Source organism: Camellia sinensis, chromosome 5, assembly GCF_055761805.1.
Source record: "Camellia sinensis isolate YWXY chromosome 5, ASM5576180v1, whole genome shotgun sequence".
NCBI lineage: Eukaryota > Viridiplantae > Streptophyta > Magnoliopsida > Ericales > Theaceae > Camellia > Camellia sinensis.
Genome location: NC_138965.1, coordinates 49562474 through 49585261, shown reverse-complemented (window position 1 = coordinate 49585261; position 22788 = coordinate 49562474). Strand labels below are relative to the sequence as shown.

The 22788-nt window shown below is 34.8% G+C and overlaps 2 protein-coding genes across 10 annotated transcripts in view; one reads left to right on the top strand and one right to left on the bottom strand.

Moving 5' to 3' along the window:
- LOC114273971 (vacuolar protein sorting-associated protein 52 A) overlaps positions 1-14817 on the bottom strand; it is a 92122-nt gene extending 77305 nt beyond the window's left edge. For 3 of the 9 annotated variants that reach the window (XM_082868838.1, XM_082868839.1, XM_082868846.1), the window contains exon 1: positions 14570-14817. In XM_082868838.1, the coding sequence (XP_082724964.1) occupies positions 14570-14802 (233 nt within the window). In that variant the 5' untranslated portion in view covers positions 14803-14817. Of the gene's footprint in view, positions 1-11057; positions 12704-14569 lie in introns of all 9 variants that reach the window. The other 6 variants (XM_082868842.1, XM_082868845.1, XM_082868844.1 and 3 more) reach the window with 4 other exon arrangements.
- A 3196-nt stretch (positions 14818-18013) lies between these two features.
- LOC114320982 (uncharacterized) lies at positions 18014-19521 on the top strand. Its single transcript, XM_082868098.1, has 3 exons — positions 18014-18054; positions 18165-18556; positions 19333-19521. Exons 1-3 carry the CDS (start codon positions 18014-18016, stop codon positions 19371-19373), a joined length of 474 nt encoding a protein of 157 aa, XP_082724224.1. The 3' UTR covers positions 19374-19521.
- Positions 19522-22788: the final 3267 nt, after the last annotated feature.

Below are 22788 nucleotides of genomic sequence, written 5' to 3'. Positions count from 1 at the left end.
TAAATAAGAGAGATGATGAACTGGAAACACAGATCGACGAAACAGATAAACCTGACCTACAAATACAAATCAATATATATATATATGTACAGATTATTCCCATATACAATCGAAAGATATAAAGAAGGGGATAGAGGAGTTCACCGTCAAGGAATTGAAGTGTATAGGCGATCAAGGAACAGTGTTGAATGGAGTTGAGATCAGTAAGATTGAACTGTAATTTCAACCCCCCAGCACCAGCACAACAAGGCCTCAGGTTAGGGGTGTCACGGCTCTACCGCGAATCGATAGGGAGAAGGAAAAAAAACCGTCATCCCCTTCGGTTTTTTTTTTTTAAATGTTAGTGTTAATATTTCTATCAAATGTTTGCGTCCCATGCCTATAGTAAAAATATTAATAAAATTTTTAACATTACTCTTTTCCCAAACGTATAATAAATGGCCTCGGGCCCAATCATATAACAAGCGGTCTCGGACCCAATTATATATCCAACAGCTTCGGGCTCAATCATATAACAAGTGGCATTGGGCCCAATCATATAACAAACGGCCTCGGACCCAAGCATATAACAAGCGGCCTCGAGCCCAATTATATATCCAACGGCCTCAGGCCTAATCATATAACAAGTGGCCTCAGGCCCAATCGTATAATAAGCTGCCTCGGGCCCATATTACATATGTCATATAATAGTAATCAAGTTTCTTCATCTCGATCAATTCACAATGTCGGCGCCATTCACCATTCATACACAATAAAGAGCATCTATGTACAATATTATTACTCATCGTGATTTAGGCCTTAATTAACTTGCTAAATTACCATATAGGACAATCGTCAAAGATTGACATCATACAGAACGTTTACAGCAAATCATTAATTTATACAAAATGTCCAAGACAGATCATAGACAAGTAACAGTTACTGAGGGTCAAAGTACATTTTTCTAATTTATTATAATCGTTGCTCAAAAGGAAACTCATTCATTCTTATCAAAACATTCTTTCAGAAACTTGCCATAGCATAATTACCCTGAAGATTTCAATGGCAAAAATAATAAATTTTGTTCGTTATTTTTTCGGGCTTGAACTCCCAAACATATGACTAAAATTCGGAAATACAGGCTCGAACATTGTTTATCTGTTCGGGAACCAATAATCGAACATTTATTATTTGTTCAAGAACTGATAACCAAACATCAATCATTGAAGAAAATGATGAGGCGAGAGAGAGAGAGGGGGGTAATTACACTTGGCTCTTCTTCTTCTTCTTTGTGAGTTTTGTTAGGATTTTTGGAAGAGAGATTTTTTTTTGGGTATGAGAGGTGTGCATTCAATTGAGTAGGTGAAATGTTTTCATAAAATTAATTTTGATATTATTTGGAAGAGAAAAGAAATTTTAAAGATTTCATAATTTATAAGTGAAAATCTAAAAAATGTACAAATTTCTTTTTCCTAACCCCACGACGATCTAATTCCCTCCTTAAAAAAAAGAAAAAAAAAAGAAGAAAAGAGTAATGTTAAAAATTTTATTAATATTTTTACTATAGGCATGGGACGCAAACATTTGATAGAAATATTAACACTAACATTTAAAAAAAAAAAAACTGAAGGGGATGACGGTTTTTTTTCCTTCTCCCTATCGATTCGCGGTAGAGCCGTGGCACCCCTAACCCGAGGCCTTGTTGTGCTGGTGCTGGGGGGGTTGAAATTACAATTCAATCTTACTGATCTCAACTCCATTCAACACTATTCCCTGATCGCCTATACACTTCAATTCCTTGACGGTGAACTCCTCTATCCCCTTCTTTATATCTTTCGATTGTATATGGGAATAATCTGTACATATATATATATTGATTTGTATTTGTAGGTCAGGTTTATCTGTTTCGTCGATCTGTGTTTCCAGTTCATCATCTCTCTTATTTACTATGATCATAGATAGATTCTTAATAAAATTTGTGACAAATATAGCTCAAACCCCTTGTCGTTTTTAAGTCTGTGGCTTAATCCTGACCGATCTGACTGTTGAATTTCTGACCATTCACCCAATTTTCTTTATCTGGTTCATTGAACTGTCCGTATGCTAGAACATTATTAGATTAGATATTAGCAACATAAATTTTAGGGTAAATTACACTTAAGGTTTGAGTTTAATACATATCAGCCTTGACGTTTGGGAAATTACACTAACCCTGTCATCATAATTATTTAGTCGAATGAAAAATTGAACTCATGCGCCTCTCTTTTCTTGCTTGACTTCATTTTTTTTTTTTAATGTAATTTCCTCTGTTTTTCTACTAGGAGTTGTTGCTTTTTATATAAGTAGAGGATTTGTAGAATGAGACTATTAACCATATGAGTGAGAATGTAATTTCCAGAATGTCAGAGGTAGGATGTAATTAGAACAAATCTCAGGAGCTGTGAGTATAATTTACCCTAAATTTAACTCCTAGACATGTATAATGAATCTCACATGAAATTGTTTTAATAAAAAAAATTTACAATAGGAGTTACTAGATTAAACAAAAAGAGTTTTCGGGTTAACAAGATTAGATGGAATGAAATTAGAGTCCTAGTTTTTATATGAGCAATGCTGTACATAACCCCAATTCTTGCCTTATTTTATCACTCTGAGACACAAAGATATGGGGTCCATACATAATAAATGTACATGGTACCCACTCACTTGTGTCTAAGGGCAAGAAAAAGAGGTAAGAAATGGGATTATATATATACTTCTAAAGGCATTGGGTATTTATAAACACACTCTCAAAATTTTTCTCCATACAATTTTTGTGAAGCAGAATTCCCAATGTATAGAGAGGGTTGTGGGCCTGGGTGTGGAGAGAACTTTTGGAGTGTATTTAAAGCACTCAAGTGCATTTTATTGTAGTATAACTGCAGATATTTGAAAGCAGGGTATGTTTTAAATGTATTATGTTCCAATCGAAGATTTTTTTTTTTCTAATTTATTAATAATTTTTTTTTGAAATCTTCAGGGTAATTATGCTATGGCAAGTTTCTGAAAGAATGTTTTGATAAGAATGAATAAGTTTCCTTTTGAGCAACGATTATAATAAATTAGAAAAATATACTTTGACCCTCAGTAACTGTTACTTGTCTATGATCTGTCTTGGACATTTTGTATAAACTAATGATTTGCTGTAAACGTTCTATATGATGTCAATCTTTGACGATTGTCCTGTATGGTAATTTAGCAAGTTAATTAAGGCCTAAATCACGATGAGTAATAATATTGTACATAGATGCTCTTTATTGTGTATGAATGGTGAATGGCGCCGACATTGTGAATTGATCGAGATGAAGAAACTTGATTACTATTATATGACATATGTAATATGGGCCCGAGGCAGCTTATTATACGATTGGGCCTGAGGCCACTTGTTATATGATTAGGCCTGAGGCCGTTGGATATATAATTGGGCTCGAGGCCGCTTGTTATATGCTTGGGTCCGAGGCCGTTTGTTATATGATTGGGCCCAATGCCGCTTGTTATATGATTGAGCCCGAAGCTGTTGGATATATAATTGGGTCCGAGACCGCTTGTTATTTGATTGGGCCCGAGGCCATTTGTTATATGATTGGGCTTAAGGCTATTATGTTTATATGATTATGGATATTGTAAGAACCTCATGATCATTTATTTACACTGCTTTACTGTATTATTATTCATTGAGCTTTGCTTACCTATTATTATGTATGCGTGATTAGCAACATGGAGCATACCCCTATAGTCAGTTTCAAGAGCTATTTTGTAACGCCCCCAAAATATAACATCATAGATATGATCCACAACAGCATAAATAATAGTTACATAAACCAGAGTGTAGATAATTCATTCATTACATGAAGTAATAATACAAAAGGGTTCAATTACATCTTCCCAAGACATACTTGGTTACAACCAAGGTTTTAAAAACCGGACCGGTGAGTGAATCGAAAAAATGATCGGGTGGACGGGTCACTGGTTCAACCGCCGAGTTGAACCGGATCGAACCGTGACGTCATAATTATGTCATAAATAATTTTAAAAAAAATATAAATTTTCAATTTTCAATTTTCAATTTTATTTTTTTTTAAATCTTAACTATTTTTAGTGATGTTTTCCTATATTTAAAAAAAAAAATCCTAAATATAAGCCATAACACTTGACATACTAACAACAAATAAAATTAAAGATGAAAATTTAGCTGTTAAAAACAACAATCATAATAATAAAAATTATGAAAGCATCCAACTAAAGCAATCCATAAAACATAAGTTAACAAAAAGACAAAAGTAAGTCCAAAGTGTACAGACATAAAACATAAATCTCAAGCAACAAATGTAAAAAGATGTTTACAACATGACATCATTCTTAAAAATAAAAATAAAAATCAACACAACACAACACAACATCACAAACAATCTTTGATTTTTGCCTAAATCTCCTAGGGACGGTAATTTAACCAATCATCATCATCATTCTCATTTGCATTTGCACTAGAGCTCGGGTTGTTTGATCTATTATCAATGTTCACGTCACCAAAAGATCCCAAGTCGATATCATCTCCAAGAAGTTCTACCTCCATATCATCCTCAACATCATCTACAATAGTTAAAATAAAATCATTAAGCTATCATTTTGATAATGATAGATAAAAAAGATTGTTGCATAATGATGAAACATTATTTTCTAACCATCTCGTAGACCATGACATTGCCTCTTATATCGTGGAGGCTCATCTTCTTCATAAAGCATTTTTTCGAGCTCATCATAATCAAGCAATGGAGGCTCCTCTTGTTCTAGTCTTTCTTCTTCAATAATCCAAAACTCGATTTTGTCAATGCTTTCAATGTCAATGGGATCATAATTCCTTGTTTTGTAATACCTCCTATATTGATTCAATTGTAAGACTAAATAAACGAATAAAATAAAGAATCCATTAGTTACTATATGAGAAAGATTAATTTACCTATTCTTCAATCGCAAGTTGTAATGAACATACACAAGATCATTAAGCCTATGATGTTCTAGTCTATTCTTCTTCTTTGTATGTATGCGTTAAAAGACCCTCCAATTCCTTTCACACCCAGAAGAGCTGCTAGTTTGACTAAGAATTCGAATGGCCAACATTTGCAAATTTGGAGCACTATGTCCAAACATCTTCCACCATTCATCTTATTATCAAGAAAGAAAGAAAAATATTATAAAAAATAAAAAATAAAAAGAAATAAGAAATAGATAAATGAGATAAAATATTCCAATCAAAATCAAATAATAATGATAATTACTATTAAAAAAAATAGAGAGTGATTACCAGGTTATGTTTTCTTATATGTAGTAATGGTAAGCTCTATTCCAAAACTATCTTGTCGATCTCAAAACAATCTAAGTTCATTTATGAGCTTCGTTTTACTTGATGTGGCTTTAGTTTCAATCACATCAAGTACACTATGCATAACCTCTGGCTTTTTGCAAAATGAAGCTTGATCATATTGAAAAGCTAGGTTCAACCAATAAGCTGCCGCATGTATATTCTTCCGCAATTGATTATCCCAACGAGTTTTAATGATTGTTGTGTAAGGCCTATACAACCTCTTATTTCTATTGAAAATATCTTTAATACCTTTGATTGCCCTATACATGCCTTCATAAACATATCCCATGGACGGTTTCTCATCTCCATTAACAATACACAAAAGACGCATAAGTGGCTCAACAATCTTAACAGTGATGAAGCAATCCTTCTAAAATAGTTTATCTAAAATGATATCAATGGCATCCTTTCCTTTCTTCTCTTTGGCAAACCTTGAACTTGCAAACTCCTTACTTGTCACCAAAGCTTGCAAATCATGCATATGCTCATGAATACTATGCAATGCAAGGAAAGTAGTGGCAAAGCGCGTTGCTCCTGGGCGCACAATTTCAGTCCAACTCTTCTTCTTTCTCAACCGAGCTAACAACCATGAACGGTTATATAGGTACCTTGTCACCGTTGATGCCTTAATAGCAAGCTCATGCACATGATTCATCTTGGAAATTTCACTTAAGATTAAGTTCAAGCAATAAGCTGCACATGGAGACCAATTTATAGATTTGTAAGTTGCATTTACAAGTCCTCCAGCAGGTTTATAATTTGCTCCATTATCTGTCACCATATGAACAACATTCGACACTCCCACCCACTCAATAACCTCTAGAAACAATTTAGAAAGAATAGTAGCATCTTTGACAGCATCAGAGGCATCAATTGATTTCACAAAAGCAGTTCCCATAGGGCTATACACAAGAAAATTTATTAGATTTCTTTGTCTACCATCAGTCCAACCATCACCCATAATAGTACATCCACACGTAGCCCATGAACTCTTCAAAGTGCCAATATACAATTGAAGCTCTTTTTTTGAGTCTCTCAATAAAGGAACTCGAAGTTGATGGTAAGTAGGGACCTTATATCCTGGACCAATGGCAATTGCGGTATCAAACATGGGCTGAAAATAAATGGAGTTCACAGCATTGATTGGAATACAAGTATCATAAAAGAATTTGCCAACAATCATATGTGCTCTATGTATGGCTTCTTTAGTTTTGAGGGCACTTTTGATAGTTGGTTGAGAACCCAAAGTGGTCCTTGGTGCAAAATAATCACCGATTTTTGTTGGTTCATGTTTCTTCCCCTTCCCTTTATGTGTCATTGGTGCTCTACTCTTATTCCCACTTCCAGCTCCTTCATTGATTGAAATGCCCTTATTGTTCCGAGGAATTGTTTCCACAACCTCATCATCAACATTAACGTAAACATCATCACCCTCAAATTGAAAACCACCTGGACCATAAAGATTTAATTCATCATAATTTTCTACACTTTGCTTCTTCTTTTCATCAAATGCTTTCAAAGACTCATGCATTTGAACAACATAGGCATCAATTGATGGTTTCTGATGCCTCTGATGCTACTATTCCACGTCAACAGCCACCCGCGCACATGCATCAATTGATGGTTTCTGATGCCTCTGATGCTGTCAAAGATGCTACTATTCTCTCACAACTACCAGGTAGAATAAGAACAAATGAAAAAATGAAAAATGAAAAAACAATACTCCTATTCAAATTAAAATTCCAGAAAGTAAGATTCATTACAATACAATACAATAATCATAATAAATAAATACTCCTATTTTGGCCAGAGACTTAATTATCAAAAAAAAAAAAAAAAGGTTAGATTCAATACAATAATTAAATTACGTGTAGTTAAAAATTTGAAAGTTAATTTTCTTATAATTATCAGATGCATAATTATTCATGGCTATCCAAAACAAGAAAAAGGAAATCAAACAATTAACATAGTATCTATCTACACCAAAATTTTTCAATCTATGTACAGCAACAACAGCAACAACAGGGACAATTAATTTTTCATTGTATCTATCTACCTCAACCGGTTCAACCGGCCGGTCTGGTTCGGGTTTCAAAACCTTGGTTACAACAAAAGAGAGTGTCATAAACTCTATACATACAAAGCCCTTGGCTTGAATAATCATTTAAACATGAAAATAACAAAATAGAGCCTCCAGTTCTAAAGTCCTCTCATGCTACGCTTTTGGAGGTAGCATGTCAATTGTACCTGAAAATGGTTTCCCAAGTAGGATGAGCCAAAGCCCAGTAGAAATAGCCTAACAAAGTATATGGAGTTTAACTAAGATATAAGTGCCAAGTAAATGTTTCACATTCATAACCAACTCGCATTCTGTCCATATTCATTTAATACTAAGACCCATATCTCAATCCCATTTCCATCTGTTCAATTCATGTTAATCCAATAGATTCTGAGCCAATTCATGAGACAAGTTCATTGTTATCTAAACAATCTAAAATGAGGCTACAACTCAGAGATTCACAATTCAACACAACTATTCTTCAAACACTTAAATGTTGCCATTTTACGGAATTTTCATCCGAGGGAACCGGCACCTATATATGTACAAGATTTCAAGGTTTGTCATTTTACAAAATTTTCATCCGAGGGAACCGGCACCTATATATGCACAAGATTTTAAGATTTGCCATTTTACGGAATTTTCATCCGAGGGAACCGGCACCCATATATGCACAAGATTTTAAGATTTTCCATTTTACGGAATTTTCATCTGAGGGAACCGGCACCCATATATGCACAAGATTTCGGGGACTTTCACCCTGGACACTTCGGCCAACTTAATTATAAATGGAGTCCATCCCCTATCTCCTCCTAAACAATGGTGCATATACAATGTATTAAAAGCATCGTCATATACAATGACTATTTATGACACATATTCAACATCTCAATCATACCATCATATTCAATGAGGTAAAATTAACGACAGGTTTCAATTTACCTAATCCACATGTAGTTTCTACAACAATCATGGCTATCCTCCACCGATAGCCCAAAACAGATATTTCTAAACAGATATACAATCTTTTAAACAGATAATTTATCAAATTTCCATAGGTGAGTGATTTAACAAATCTAACTACAACATTCATTCACACAACTTCCAAATTTCATATTTCTCGCACCAATTATATTATTTATACCCAATAATCATTTAGCTCATAGTAGGGCAAATCTCCCCTTTATTTCAAATACTAACCTAAAGGTCAAATTCATCAATTTTACACACAAAACCACCTCATATTCCAACCCCATGGTCAAATATACAACAACACATAAAAACCCCTCGTTCATAAATTTGGACCAAACCCTAGGTTTTCTCCAAACATCCCAAATCTCACCATATTCTCACAACAACAAATAACTAGGTTAAAATTCATAACAAAGTGTAGAATATCCCTACCTCAAATGGAGAAGCTCAAAGAAGAAGAAGAGAGAAACTCAAGATGCTCCAAATTCACACTTTTCCAGATCAAAAGGAAGCCCTCGCTATGCTCTAGCTTTTCTACAAAGGGACTAGAGTAGAGAAACCCAAGATCATGGAGTATTTGTAAAGAGAGAGGGAGTTTTAGAGAGAGAGATAGCCAGATTAGGGTTTGGAGTGAAAAGGAAATCAAAAAGTGATGTAAAATCACGTTGCTGCGAACTGATATATACGGGGCTCGCTCGAGCGAAGGAGTTGTCGCTCGAGCGACTAGACATAAGAGAACCTCACTCGAGCGCAAGAAGCGTCGCTCGAGCGAACAATGCAAAGCTTTAGGTCTGCAATGCAGAAGCACGCTCGAGCGCAAGAATGCTCGCTTGAGCGAAATAACACATAACGCAGGGCTTGCTCGAGCGCAAGAAATCTCGAACGAAGAATACCAACCTTCAGGTCTTATAGAGACACAGACACACGCTCGAGCGAAGAGGCAAATACCCAAAGCTCGCTCGAGCGCAAAAGCCTCACATCCTACAACTCAAATACAAAGAATAAATGATGGAAATAAGGTATATACAATGACATACAACCACAAAATCCAAGTCCAGAATACAATAAATGACGGGGAAAAACCAGAATCGCTATATATTTTGTGACCCAATTAAGACATGTCTCCGAAATGGAGTTTTGTCTTTCACTCACACCATACCTTGACCTTATTTTGTTTTTTATTTTTATTTTTATTTTTTTACTATCATGGTCTTGGGTTTGTAAACAATATATACAAATTTCTTGTGGCACTTATATTTTTGCTTGGGCATGTAAATTTATTAATGTGTTATGATGTTAACTTTATAATTTTGCTCATGATTGACACAGCTCAATGGACTTCTCATTATTATATGCTTCCGTTTATGGCCCCATTAGCATAAATATTCTGTATGATCGTTTGAGGCCTTCGGTAATCTAAACTTTTAGGGGCGGGTTCGAGTCATGACAACCAACTCGACCCAACCCAAACCTTATCCGGTCAAGTAAGCCTCAAGCCCACGCCGAAGTCCAAGATACACAACCCATGCCCTACGGACCACGTACTTAATCCGGTCCGATAGGACGGAGCGCCCGTGTGTGGCATTTTTTGCATAACCAACATGGACCACATAATTCTAGCCAAGCCCATCCTTAAAGCATCCGTAACTTATTTTCTTCGAAAAATTTGAATGCCCCAAAAGCTCATACCCTTATCAAAAATTAGGGATTTATATACCTTTCCGAATACCTCATTCATAAGGCCAACTTTATGAGAGAATTTCTCATTCAATTCTCAATGATTTTTTGTCATTCTTTTTGTAGTTTAAAGATCTTATTGCAAAGAATCTAGACTCACTATGACCCACCTCAACTGGTGGTTTAGGACTTACTTAAATTTCACATTAAAATCACCGTAAACCTATTTTTTCCAATAATCCTCGATATGAATAAAAATTGACTAATTAAAGAAAAATAGACAACATTTAACAACGACGACACGGAAAGATAGCACACAAAATAACCCTGCATCAGAAAATGTAGTTATTGGCCTTGAAGCTTTCATAGTGAAAGCCTATCGAATTTACTGGCTGACTAGTGAACATGATGTCTTGAACTGTTCTGCCGTTTATGTAAACCAATACAATAGACTTCACACAGGAGTTACTCCAACCATCATTATGTTCTCAGTGTTATGTCCAGTTTGGCCTTAGAACATTTGCCTAGTTTAGTGAGTGTTTTTAAAGAATTTGGCCTTGTCAATAAGAATGGCAATGGGGCGGGGCCGAGGACTACACTCCCCGTCCCCGATCCCTGAAGGTGATAAATTCCCTATCCCTACCCCCGATCCCCAACGAGGACCCATCGCCCGTCCCCGCCCCCGCCCCCGCCCCCGATCAGGGAACAGGTATTCCCGACTCCAAAAAATCCCCAAATTATATCATTTTTTTTTTTAACTGTAAACATCCTATTCAAATATATTTGTCAACATATTTTCAAATTAAAAAATCTGTAAACATCCTATTCAAACGTATTTGTCAACATATTTTCAAATTAAAAAATCTGTAAACAACAAAATAGCATATGTCAATATATCCTATTCAATAACTTTGTCCAGCAGAATAACATCCTATTCAAATCAATATATCCTAAACAACAAAATAGCACCTGTCAATATATCTCATTCAATAACTCTGTCCAGCAGAATAGCATCCTATTCAAATCAATATATCCTAAACAACAACATAGCATCTGTCAATATATTTCATTCAATAACTCTGTCCAGCAGAATAACTTCCTATTCAAATCAATATATCCTAAACAACAAAATAGCATCTGTCAATATATCTCATTCAATAACTCTATCCAGCAAGATAGTATCCTATTCAAATCAATATATCCTAAACAACAAAATAACATCTGTCAATATATCTCATTCAATAACTCTGTCCAGCAAGATAGTATCCTATTCAAATCAATATATCCTAAACAACAAAATAGCATCTATCCAGCAACCCACACGAAAAGGAAAATAATTATATGAGTATCTTTCATCTCTACACCCCACAGCCAACTTTGTGCACACATTAATGCTTCTAATGTGTTTGAATGAAGTCTACTACGATGTGGACTCACCAACATTCCACTAGTTGTAAATGCTAACTCAGAAGCAACAGTGGATACATGAATAGCTAAAATATCCCTAGTTATTGCCTGTAAGGTCGGATACTTTGGTTCATTGGCTTTCCACCAATTCTAAACATCAAAACCTAAAGTTATTGGCAAAACATCATCTTCTAGATAATGGTCCAACTCTGATCTTACATTCTTCATTTTTTTACTTCTCTTTCTACTAATAAACAAATCAAACTCTGAAATGGTCTCTGTAACAATTTATGGATGAATAGAAGAGTCACCAACAACATCGGTCTCCATACCAACTCGGTGCTGATAGTCTTGTAACAAATCATAACAAATCTGATGAACCCTATCAACTTCATCTTCAGCTTTGTCTCCATAAAGTTTTTCAAAATAAAACTCCAATATACTCATCTTATACCTAGGATCAAGTACAACAGCAACTCCAATAACACCATGTATCACTAACCAATATTTGTCAAAATTTTCCACCACTTTTGATGCCATTGTTCTAATCACTTCAATTTCACAAGAAAGCCATTGAGACAGTGTCATCATAATCTCACATAAAGTAGGGAAACAAATATTGGCTGTGGGATACTTAGTACCAGAAAATAACTCTGTGATAGAAAAAAAATATCTTAAACCTCTCACTAATCTCTCTAGCAAACTCCCATTCTTCCTCACTTGGCACAGTCTTATATTGAGGCTCTCTAATTTTCAACCGAGAAAAGACATCCTTATACAATAAGGTAGTCTGAAGCATCAAGTAGGTTGAATTCCACCTAGTTGCACAATCAAGTCCAAATTTCTCAGTATGTGGATTACGCAATTGATTGACTGTTTTTTCAAATTTTTATTGTCTTTTTGGTGTTGCTGTCCAATAAGCTACACTCTCCCGAATTTTATCCACGCCCACTCGTATGACATCTAGTCTATCTTTCACAATCAAATTCAAAATATGCGCACAACAACACATATGAAACAAAGTACCACCCAACAAAAGCGATGTATTACTCAACTTATCTATCAACATGGTAATCATGGCATCATTTGTGGAGCAATTATCAACAGTAACAGTAGAGATTTTTCTATCAAGATTCCAGTCCATCATACACTCGAGCAAAGTATCACAAAGAACTTCTTTTGTGTGTAGACATTGAACATAAATAAACCTAAAATATAATATTTATGAACAAGTATTAATAACATGCAAATTGAACTGAATAAGATAAAACTTTTAAATGATTTGCAAATTTACAAATATATACCTCAAAATGCGACTTTGCAATGTCCATGAATCATCAATAAAGTGTGCGGTGACAGCCATGAATCATTTCTTTTGATTGCTAATAGTCCACATATTAGTTGTGATTGCCACCCTACTTTTATTATGCTCTACCAAACTCAATGACTTCACCCTCTCATAATCATAAATCTTTTAAATATCACACTTTATCGTATTTCGAGAAGGTACTTTAAACAATTGTTGGAGTGCTGCTAAATATTGTTTAAAACCAACATAGTCTACGATAAAAATGGGATATTCATGAAATATTATGGCATGTGACAACTCTTTCCTAGCAAAATCTTGATAAAAAATATAGGAATTCATTTTTTGACTCTCTCTATTAAAGTTGTTAGTTAAAACTTTTTGCCTCATGTCCATCACTTTTTTCCTAGTACAACTCTTAAAATGATTATGCAAATGCCTAGTTCCATTTTTTGAATCACCTCCAAGATGCTTATTACAACAATTACATATTGTTGTTTCTTAAAGTGTTCCCACGCAACGCTAGTTTTTCTTTTAGTTCCTCCACAAGTATTAGACTCTTCTTCTAAGTCAATAACATTTTGATTAGAGAGGGGAGACGATGAGTTGGTAGGTGGCGATGATTGTTGTGAGGTATCGCTCTCAAATGGTACTTGAGAGTTAGCTTATGACATTTTTAACCTTTATAAAAATAATATGAAATAAATAAGCAGAAGCTACCCATTATAACATAAACACTATCACATATAAACATTAACCACCTACCTTTGAACTTAATTTGGAATTAGACAGCCAAAGGTAGATGCAAACTAAATTACCCATTGTTATGATACACACATACACACATGGCAGACTAAGGTAGACAGCCAAAGGTAGACAGCCATACACACATACACACTGTTATGATACATACATACATACATACATACATACATACATACATACCCCTTTGAACTCAATTTGGAATTAGACAACCATAGCAGATGCAAACTAAAATTCATAACTTCCATCTACAAAAATTTATTTTAAATAATGAGATAGAAATATGAATTTGAGGCCATAGTTTTTATATAAAATAGAAAAATTATACAGAATAACTATGTGTTATGATCCCTTTATTTTAAAACACAAAACTCATTATTGTAATCACAATTTATAAATATATTATTGTCATATCATTCAAAAAAAATAAATTTCATATAAAGATTATGCTAATATCACATTTTTCTTGTATTATTTACTATGAATATCATACTCAATTATTAGCCTTTAAAACCTAGACTTTTTCTTTTTCTTTTCAATTTTTCTGCATTTTTAGCCTTTAAAACCAGAAAACCAAATATGTATTAAACCTTATTCAACCCCCCAAACTTCACAGTTCTTTAACCCTCTCAAACCTCGACCTTTTATCATCTAAATACCAACCTTACAACCTTATATTTTTACAAAGCATTCAGCCATATAACAAGCTATTCCTTACTTTCAACACACACCTTGTCCTAACACATGACATCTTTTAAATCTTCAATCTCCAAGTCCACCTGTTTCAAATCTTCATATTTGGTTTTCTGGTTCATGATTTTTCTTCATGTATTGTACACTCAGATATGTGTATATATATATATATATATATATGTATGTATGTATGTAAACCTTAGATCAAAATCCCTAAATCGAAAACGCTAGATCGACTTTTTAAAAGAACAAAACAGAGATTGATTATTACTTTAACGAGAGAGAGAGAAAGAGAGAGAGGGAGAGAGAGTACCCTTTTGAAAATCGGCGGTGAGGGAGCACGAGCAGAGCAACAACCACTAGATCGACTCTTTGAAAGAACAAAATAGAGATCGATATTAGTTTAATGAGAGAAAGAGAGAGAGAGAGAGAGAGAGAGCTTGACAATCGGCGGTGAGGGACACAGCAACCGTGTATGAGAGAGACAAGAGGGAGGCGATCTGTGTTTGTGTGTCTGTTTGTCAACCAAACCCTAAAGACATACATACATATATATATATATATATATGGGCAGAGGCATAAAAGGAATTTTACATCGAGGGGAAACGGATCGGAGGTCGGGGGTCAGGGTCAGGGTCGAGGTCAGACCAGGTCCAGGATCGGGAAACATACTCCCGTCCCCGGCCCGAATATCATCGGGTTTTATTTTCTAATATCATCCCTGTCTCGTGGGGAATATTTTTCAGGGAAAACCTACTCAAATCGGGGTTGGTGGATCGGGTCCTCATCGGGTCGGGTTCAAATTGCCATCCCTACTTGTTAATTCTTAAAGAAGCGGCCGCATTTTGCACTCACATAGGTGACATAAGGTATCTCACTATACCACGGTTGACTATTCACAACACTTAGGTCATTAAAAGTATTAGTTTAACACTCTCACCCCACAGGGTATCACTATATAAAGGAATATGCAAGAGGATTTACCTCTATAGTGACTCACCCGTTACACGCAGCTAGGTTGTTCTTTTGAACCTAGATCTTGGGATCTCTAGTAAACTAGGTTGGGTTTTTTGTTCTAATAACAATTGCCAAAGGCCTTAACCCCATTTCTCTTGACGACTTTTCTACTTACTCTTGATTTAACCCTTTGGTTAATGAATCCGTAATATTGTCTTTAGACTTTACACATTCTATAGAGACAACTCTTTTAGAGAGTAGTTGTCGTATGAAATTATATACGATGGATATGTCTAGACTTTTCATTATATATATTACTCTGTGCCCGTTTAATCGTTGATTGACTATCATAATGAATACAGATAGTGGACACAGGATTTGACCAATGAGGAATGTCTTTAATGAACTAGAGTAGCCATTTAGCTTATTTCGTTGCTTTATCTAAAGCAATAAACTCAGATTCCATCGTTGATCTCGATATACATGTCTACTTGGAAGATTTCCAATATATGACTGCCTTTCTAAGGGTAAATACATAACCACTAGTGAATTTAGAGTCCTTTATACCAGATATCTAATTCCCGTCACTATAACCTTTTAGTACCACTGGGTATCTAGTGTAATGCAAACCATAATCCCGGGTATAGCATAAATAACCTAACACTCACATAATGTCCTTCCAATGAATAGCATTAGGATTACTCGTGTATCTACTAAACCTGTTAACGGAGTAGGTTATATCCGGCCTTGTACAGCTCATCAGATACATCAAACTTCTAACAACCCAAGAATATTCTAGCTGAGAGACACTCTTATTATTGTTCTTGGCTAAATGTAGACTCAAGTCTACCAGTATCCTTGACACACTTGTATCTGATTTACTAAATTTCTCAAGTATCTTATCAATATAATGAGACTGAGAAAGTACCATACCGCCAGATGTTTTGGTAATCTTAATACCTAGAATCACATTTGCAAAGCCCATATATTTCATATCAAATTTAGAGTTTAACAACTTTTTGGTAGTCCTAATCATCTCATCATTACTACTAACAATGAATATGTCGTCAACTTATAGACTCAAAATGACATAATCTTCGTCAGTCACTTTGACACATACACATTTGTCACACTCGTTGATTCTAAACTCACTTTACAACATAGCGTTGTCAAATTTCTTATGCCATTGCTTAGACACTTGCTTCAAACCACATAATGAATTGATAAGCTTATAGACTTTCTTACCTTGCCCAGTAGTTGAAAACCCCTTGAGTTGCTCCATATAGATTTCTTCATCTAAATCTCCATTTAAGAAAGTTGCCTTTATATTCATTTGATGTATCTCCAGACCACGCAAGGTTGCTATCGCAATCACCATGCGAATGGATGTTATCCTTGTCACAAGTGAATATGTATCAAAATAATCCAAGCCTTCTTGTTGTTTGTATCGTTTGATAACTAGTATAACTTTATACTTATCAATTGACCCATCAACTTTTATCTTTCCCCTAAAGATCCACTTACTCCCGAAAGCCTTGCTGTTTGGGGGTAAATCAACCAACTCCCAAGTGTGGTTTTGTAAGATGGAGCCAATTTCACTTTTAATCGCTTCTTTCCACAAGGAACTTTCTAGTGAAGTCACAGCTTCGTGGAAAGTTCGAGACTCATCTTTCACCATATAAGTCAAGAAATCTTGACCAAAGGACTTGGAAGTCCTAGCCTTTTTCCCCTTCTTGGCTTAACTACCTCTTCATCTTGATCACTCTTACTAGCATTATCTTTAAGTTCCTTTCCAGAACTTTGATCCTCTCTTCGGGTTCAACAAGGAAACACGTCCTCAAAAAAGGACACAATCCTTGACACTATGATGGCATTCTTGTGTATATTTGAAATATTAGGATTTTGCACAAAAAACCTATATGCACTACTATTCTGTGATAACTAATGAATATACAATCCGCAATTTTCGAGCCTATCTTAACCTGCTTAGGTATAGGTATCACCACTTTAACAAGGCACCCCCACATTCGTAAGAAATTATAAGAAGGCTTGTAGCCTTTCCATAATTCGTACGGGGTCTTGTCCACTTTCTTTTGAGGTATACTATTTAGAATGTAATTCGTAGAGAGAATCGTTTTTCCCTCACAAGTTCTGTGGCAACCTAGAACTAATTAACATTGCATTCATCATCTCCTTCAATGTCCTATTTTTCCGCTCAGCAACACCATTTGACTAAGGGGAAGAGGCGTTGTATTTTGGTGGATAATTCCAAATTGAGCACAAATCTCAATAAACGGTGATTCATATTCTCGATTGCGATTATTTCTCAAATCCTTAATCTTCAGGCTCAATTGATTCTCAACTTCATTCTTACAAAGATTAAATTTATCAATCACTTCATCTTTGCTTTTAAGCAAATACACATAACAAAATTTAGTGCAATCATCAATAAAAGTGATGAAATACTTGTTGCCACCTTGAGATTGTACGACTTTTAAGTCACACACATCACTATGCACTAAATCTAAAGGCTCGGTACTTCTCTCAACAGGATGAAATAAAGTCCAAGTCAATTTTGCTTCTACACAAGTTTCACATTTGTGATTCATGATCTAACTTGATTAATTTATGCAAACAATCAAAATTTACAAGACCTAATTTACCATGCCATAATTATGAGGACTCAAGCATATAAGCAGAATAATAAACCTTCTCATTAACTTTAGGGATAATAGTTATTACATTTAACTTGAACATACCACCCGACATATATCCCTTCCCCACATCAAATTCAAAAACCATGCGGAAACCATGCTTACTTAGGAGAGACCACGAGACAAGGTTTTTGTGAATGTCTGACACAAACAGGACATTGTTCAGAGTTAGCTCTTTTTCAGGACTACCTTACTCTTCTTCTCAACAATTGAAGTTGAAGAATTTCCCATAAACAGGCTCAAAAGTTGTGAACATCTTCTTCTCCACAAAGATGTGGCGAATAGAGGGGTGTATGGAGGGGCTGCTTCTCAGTATCCCATTTACGGCGCTGGTGCTGGTGGGATGATGACAGGTGCAGCGGCGGCAGCAGCAGCAGCAGCAGCGGCAGCTGCCTTCTACCCATATCTGAATTTCGGAGAAGGGACTGATGGAACAGGTGGAGGAGGAGGAGGAGCTGCCACCAACTACACGACAGCGGCAGTTGGACAAGGGTATGGTGTGCAGTACCCACACCACCTCTTCCAGTACTCAGCAGCAGCAGCAGCCATGAACTTAACTGGTGGCGCCTACGGTCCACATCACTATGCTGCTCCTGTTTCTCTTGCACCCACTCCTCCTTTGCAATCAGGTTTGTATTCTTATTCACATACTACTCTTCATACCCACCCACACCCTTTATTTTAGTTATTTAATTATGGGTCATATTATGATTTTCTTTCCTCCTTTTCTTCTTTATTATTATTTTTATTTAAAAATATTCTTACAAAAAATTCCCACAAAATTTTCCACCATATTGATATAGCAGTGTTAAGCATTATTACATAAAACACTTTTTTTTGTGCTTAGGGATACTTGTTACTTGTTAGCAAAATCCTTTTAAAGTGACAAAGTTGCATTACAACCACATTATCTTATACCTGTTTATCGTGTTGTATTGTGTGTATATATATTTTAGTTAATAAAATTTCCTTTGGAAGATAAGATTGTGGTAATTGCATGATGATGATGATGATTCTATTAATTATATTATTTGTCATAAAAAGTATTAGATGATTCTTTGGGTGCTGCTTGGTGTACCTTATCAGCCTTTGTTTTTGATGTGGTAGTCTGTTTTGTGACAACGTAGTTGGGATGGGTTGGTCTTGTTTTGATACTCTCTACACACTCTTCCTTTTTGTTTCTTTTTATTGGTGTTCGCTTTGTTTTGTGTGTGTTTGTTGTACATTTTACCTACATCAATAATAAAGTTTTGTTTTTGGCTGATAAAAAAAATAAAAAGTATTAGATGATGCTTTTGTGTATCATTTTATCTTATTTTGTTTTGAACACACACACAACTATATATTAGTGGCTGCTGGCAAAGAGGTACTAATATCTTTGACAGTTTGTTTTGCTGTGCCACAGGCGTGACGATGGCTCTCCATGCACCAATGCCTCATCGTTGAGAGATTCATTGGATTTTGAACTCACCTACTCTAGTCTGAGTACTCCTTGATCATCAGAAGGATCTGAAAAACCTTTGGCCTAACCATGGTTCTCTTTTTTCATCTCTCTCTTTCTTTCTCTCTCTCTCTCATGGAGCTGGAGGTCCATGCTTCACATTTGGGCATGCATTATTACCACACATAAAAGCTCCCCATAGGGGCTAAATGTTTGGAAACAATGCTTTTTTATATCTTCCCTATTGCTTTTGCTTCTCTTGGAAGGAAAGGTTCCAACAAGAGAACCAAATTAAGCAAGTGCATGTGCATGTTGTTGTTACCAACTTCAAGAGCTAAGTTGATCACATACTTCTCTCTAACTTTGGCCTTGGAAAGGCCAAGCAAACACACAGTTCAAAAGGCTAGCCCTGGAAAGGCTAAGTAAGCACTTAAATGGCTCACTGGAAAGAAAAAAAAAATGTAAGTAAATTCAAGAATACAAATGGCAATCAAGTCTTTAAACTTCACAAAATGTTGATCTTGAAATGGCTTATCCCTCCAACTTTAGATGTAGTATATATATCATGGGCATGGGGATGCCCAAACTCTTTTTTCTTTTCTTTTTTTCTTTTTTTACATCAAGTTCAACCCTAGTCTTAGGATTTTTGAAATTGTGACTGGTCATGTCTATTTTAAAAGCTTTACCAACTTCACTTTTTCAACTCTCTCTCTCTGTCACATAATATTTGTCTAACTAACCAACCAACCAACAAACCAATCAAACCATCTTTCCTTGGGGTAAGGGGAGGTAATCTTACTGACAGTAGTGTAGGTGTATTTTTGTTTGTAAATTCATTGTGGCTAAACTTTGGGAAGTTTTAGCCCTAGCTGCTACTTCACTAAGTTTAAATAGGAGGAGGGTAGTCTTAGTTTCTTGCATTTAGCTTTTTACCAACCTTTTTTTTAAAGAGCTCTATTAATGGCTATAGAGCTCCAATGCATATAAGGAGTTGTAACCCAAGGGAGATATTTTGGGACACTCTTGGTTTCATCTCCTCTTAACTCTTCATCAACCATGGTTAGGACTCAGGTGATCATCATCCTCATCCTCATCTCTCTCTCTCTCTCTCTCTCAAACTTTTACTTGGAGATGGAACTTCATACTCTTTACTATTATGTATAAGCCTATATATGGTATGGATTGTAACTAAGAATGCTGCTTAGAAGAAGATTCATTCTCCATCCAGGTCGATTGAGAATGGATATTTGTTGTTCTTATTTTGCTTAAGCAACTCCTTAGAGACTGCTTTGCTTATATTTCTTTCTCATACTTTGTGCATCTCTCTCTTAATTTTAAGTGTCCTTTGCACCTACGTACCTAGACAAATTAAGTTTCACTTTTATTTCTTATAAATGATGACGCTGTATGCCAACATTATTCTATTAATCGAAGAATTTTCAATATGTCAAATTTATTAACAATAATTTCTTCATTAATTAAGAAAAAAAAAATATCAAGAGAATTCTTATTGATACATAAATAATAATGAGTATTTACTTCACAGTATTACTGATTATTTTGGGATGGTAATTACATCCCTAAATGATTTGTAATACAACTTTTTTCTTAAAAAATAAAAATAAAATAAATAAATAAATAAAAAGGAAAATTCTAACCCAAACCCTTAAATTTGGTAAAGGAAGCCCCTTTTGCCTCATTTTTTTTGTTTTAACATCTTCCTAGGAATCAAAAAAAAAAATTCCTCCTTTTCTTCCTCCTATACACAAAACATTGTTGTTACATTCATAAATGTATATAAGATTCACTCACTTATATCTTAAAATAAGAAAAGAATGTAAGAAATAAAATTATATATAACATTTTCCTTCCTTATAGGTAAGAAAGTTACCAAGCCCGCCCTCAAACTTTTTTGTTAAAATTTAAGGTCTCAAAATAAATAAATAAATAACTCTTCTAAGTCTAAAAGAAAATGTGTTTGCTTATTAGGTCTCAAATAAATAATGCCAAGAATACTAACAAATACATAAAATTTTTATGTAGGTGCCACCACTTGATTGATGTGCGGCAAACTAATATTACATTTAGGCCTGGTTTGGCATAATAGGAAAAATCTAAAAAGTTAAACAGTTATTAAAAAAGTTAAAATTTATTACTATTCACAAATTAAAAATATAAAAAAATTAATTTACACAATATTTTAATACAAACCAATGACTGGACAGCGCTGGTACTGAATTGATGGTTCAGCACGTATTGCTCTTTCAAATGAAAAAAAAAAATAAAAAATTTAGATGTATATATTCATTAAGTTGAAGGGTAATGTTTGGCTTGTGGGAGCCCACCACGGGTTCCTTTTTGATAGTCCGAACCGTTAATGTGTAGAACTCGTCGAGTACTATATACTTGTAAAAAATCACTTTGATCGGATATGGATAGCTATGTGATCAAATCAGATTTTTTTTCAACTGTTTATTTTTCACCGTCTATTAATTCCATACAAAACTGCTTTGATCACATAGCTATCGATATCTGATTAAAGTGATATTTCATAGGCATATAGTACTCAACGAGTTCTACACATTCAACGGTTCAAATTATCAAAACAGGACCCGTGGTGGGCCCCCAAGGCCATGAAGCCTCATGCACCATTTCAACCAAGCCGTACTATCCTCTGCTGCCCGTCACTGATGAGTCTACCATGTAGGGGTACAAACGTAATTTTGTCATTTTATACAATATTTTAATATACATTTTTTTCGTAAAAAGACAAAAAAATTATCCCAAACAAATATTTTTTTTCCTCAACTTTTTAGTCCAAAAGCCAAAAAGTGCACTTATTTAAGATACCACAAACAACCCCTTAATTGATATGTTTTATTTAAGATTCGGTTTCTTTAAAGTTTAGATTTAAATTTGAGAAAAATTGAATGGTTCATAAGGCTGATCATCAGTCCTGTTTCGATAATATGAATCTTTCATTTTGTAGGACCAGCTATGTATGTCATCTATGAGAAAAAATTAGATTGATCAAATAACTATAGTCTTTTCATTTTATCTTATTTGTCTCTAACAAAATTAAATGGTTTATTTTCAAAAAATATTTATCGTCCATTTTTTGAAGACATGCAATAAAATGAAAAAACTATAATTATTAAATTGGCCTAATTTTGCTACGAATAATATACATCGAGAGATTTATAAAATAAACAGTTTGAATTATCAAAACAAGACTAGTGATAAGACCCGTCTATCCACAACCACCGCAATCCAAAGCATCTGATGTTATGGTTAGATTTTAGGGTCATGCTATAACACACCCTTAGGTGGTTGCTACATAATAGAGACACTCAACCATATAACGGTAAGTCACAAACTCTCACACACGTGAGAATTCAAACCCATATTGATGACACTGAG

Coding starts and splice junctions, on each gene's coding strand:
- LOC114320982 (XM_082868098.1), top strand. CDS start 18,014: ATGCGGAAACCATGCTTACTTAGGAGAGACCACGAGACAAG. Junction 18,055..18,164: donor AGGAGAGACCACGAGACAAG/GTTTTTGTGAAT, acceptor TCCCATAAACAG/GCTCAAAAGTTGTGAACATC. Junction 18,557..19,332: donor CACTCCTCCTTTGCAATCAG/GTTTGTATTCTT, acceptor GCTGTGCCACAG/GCGTGACGATGGCTCTCCAT.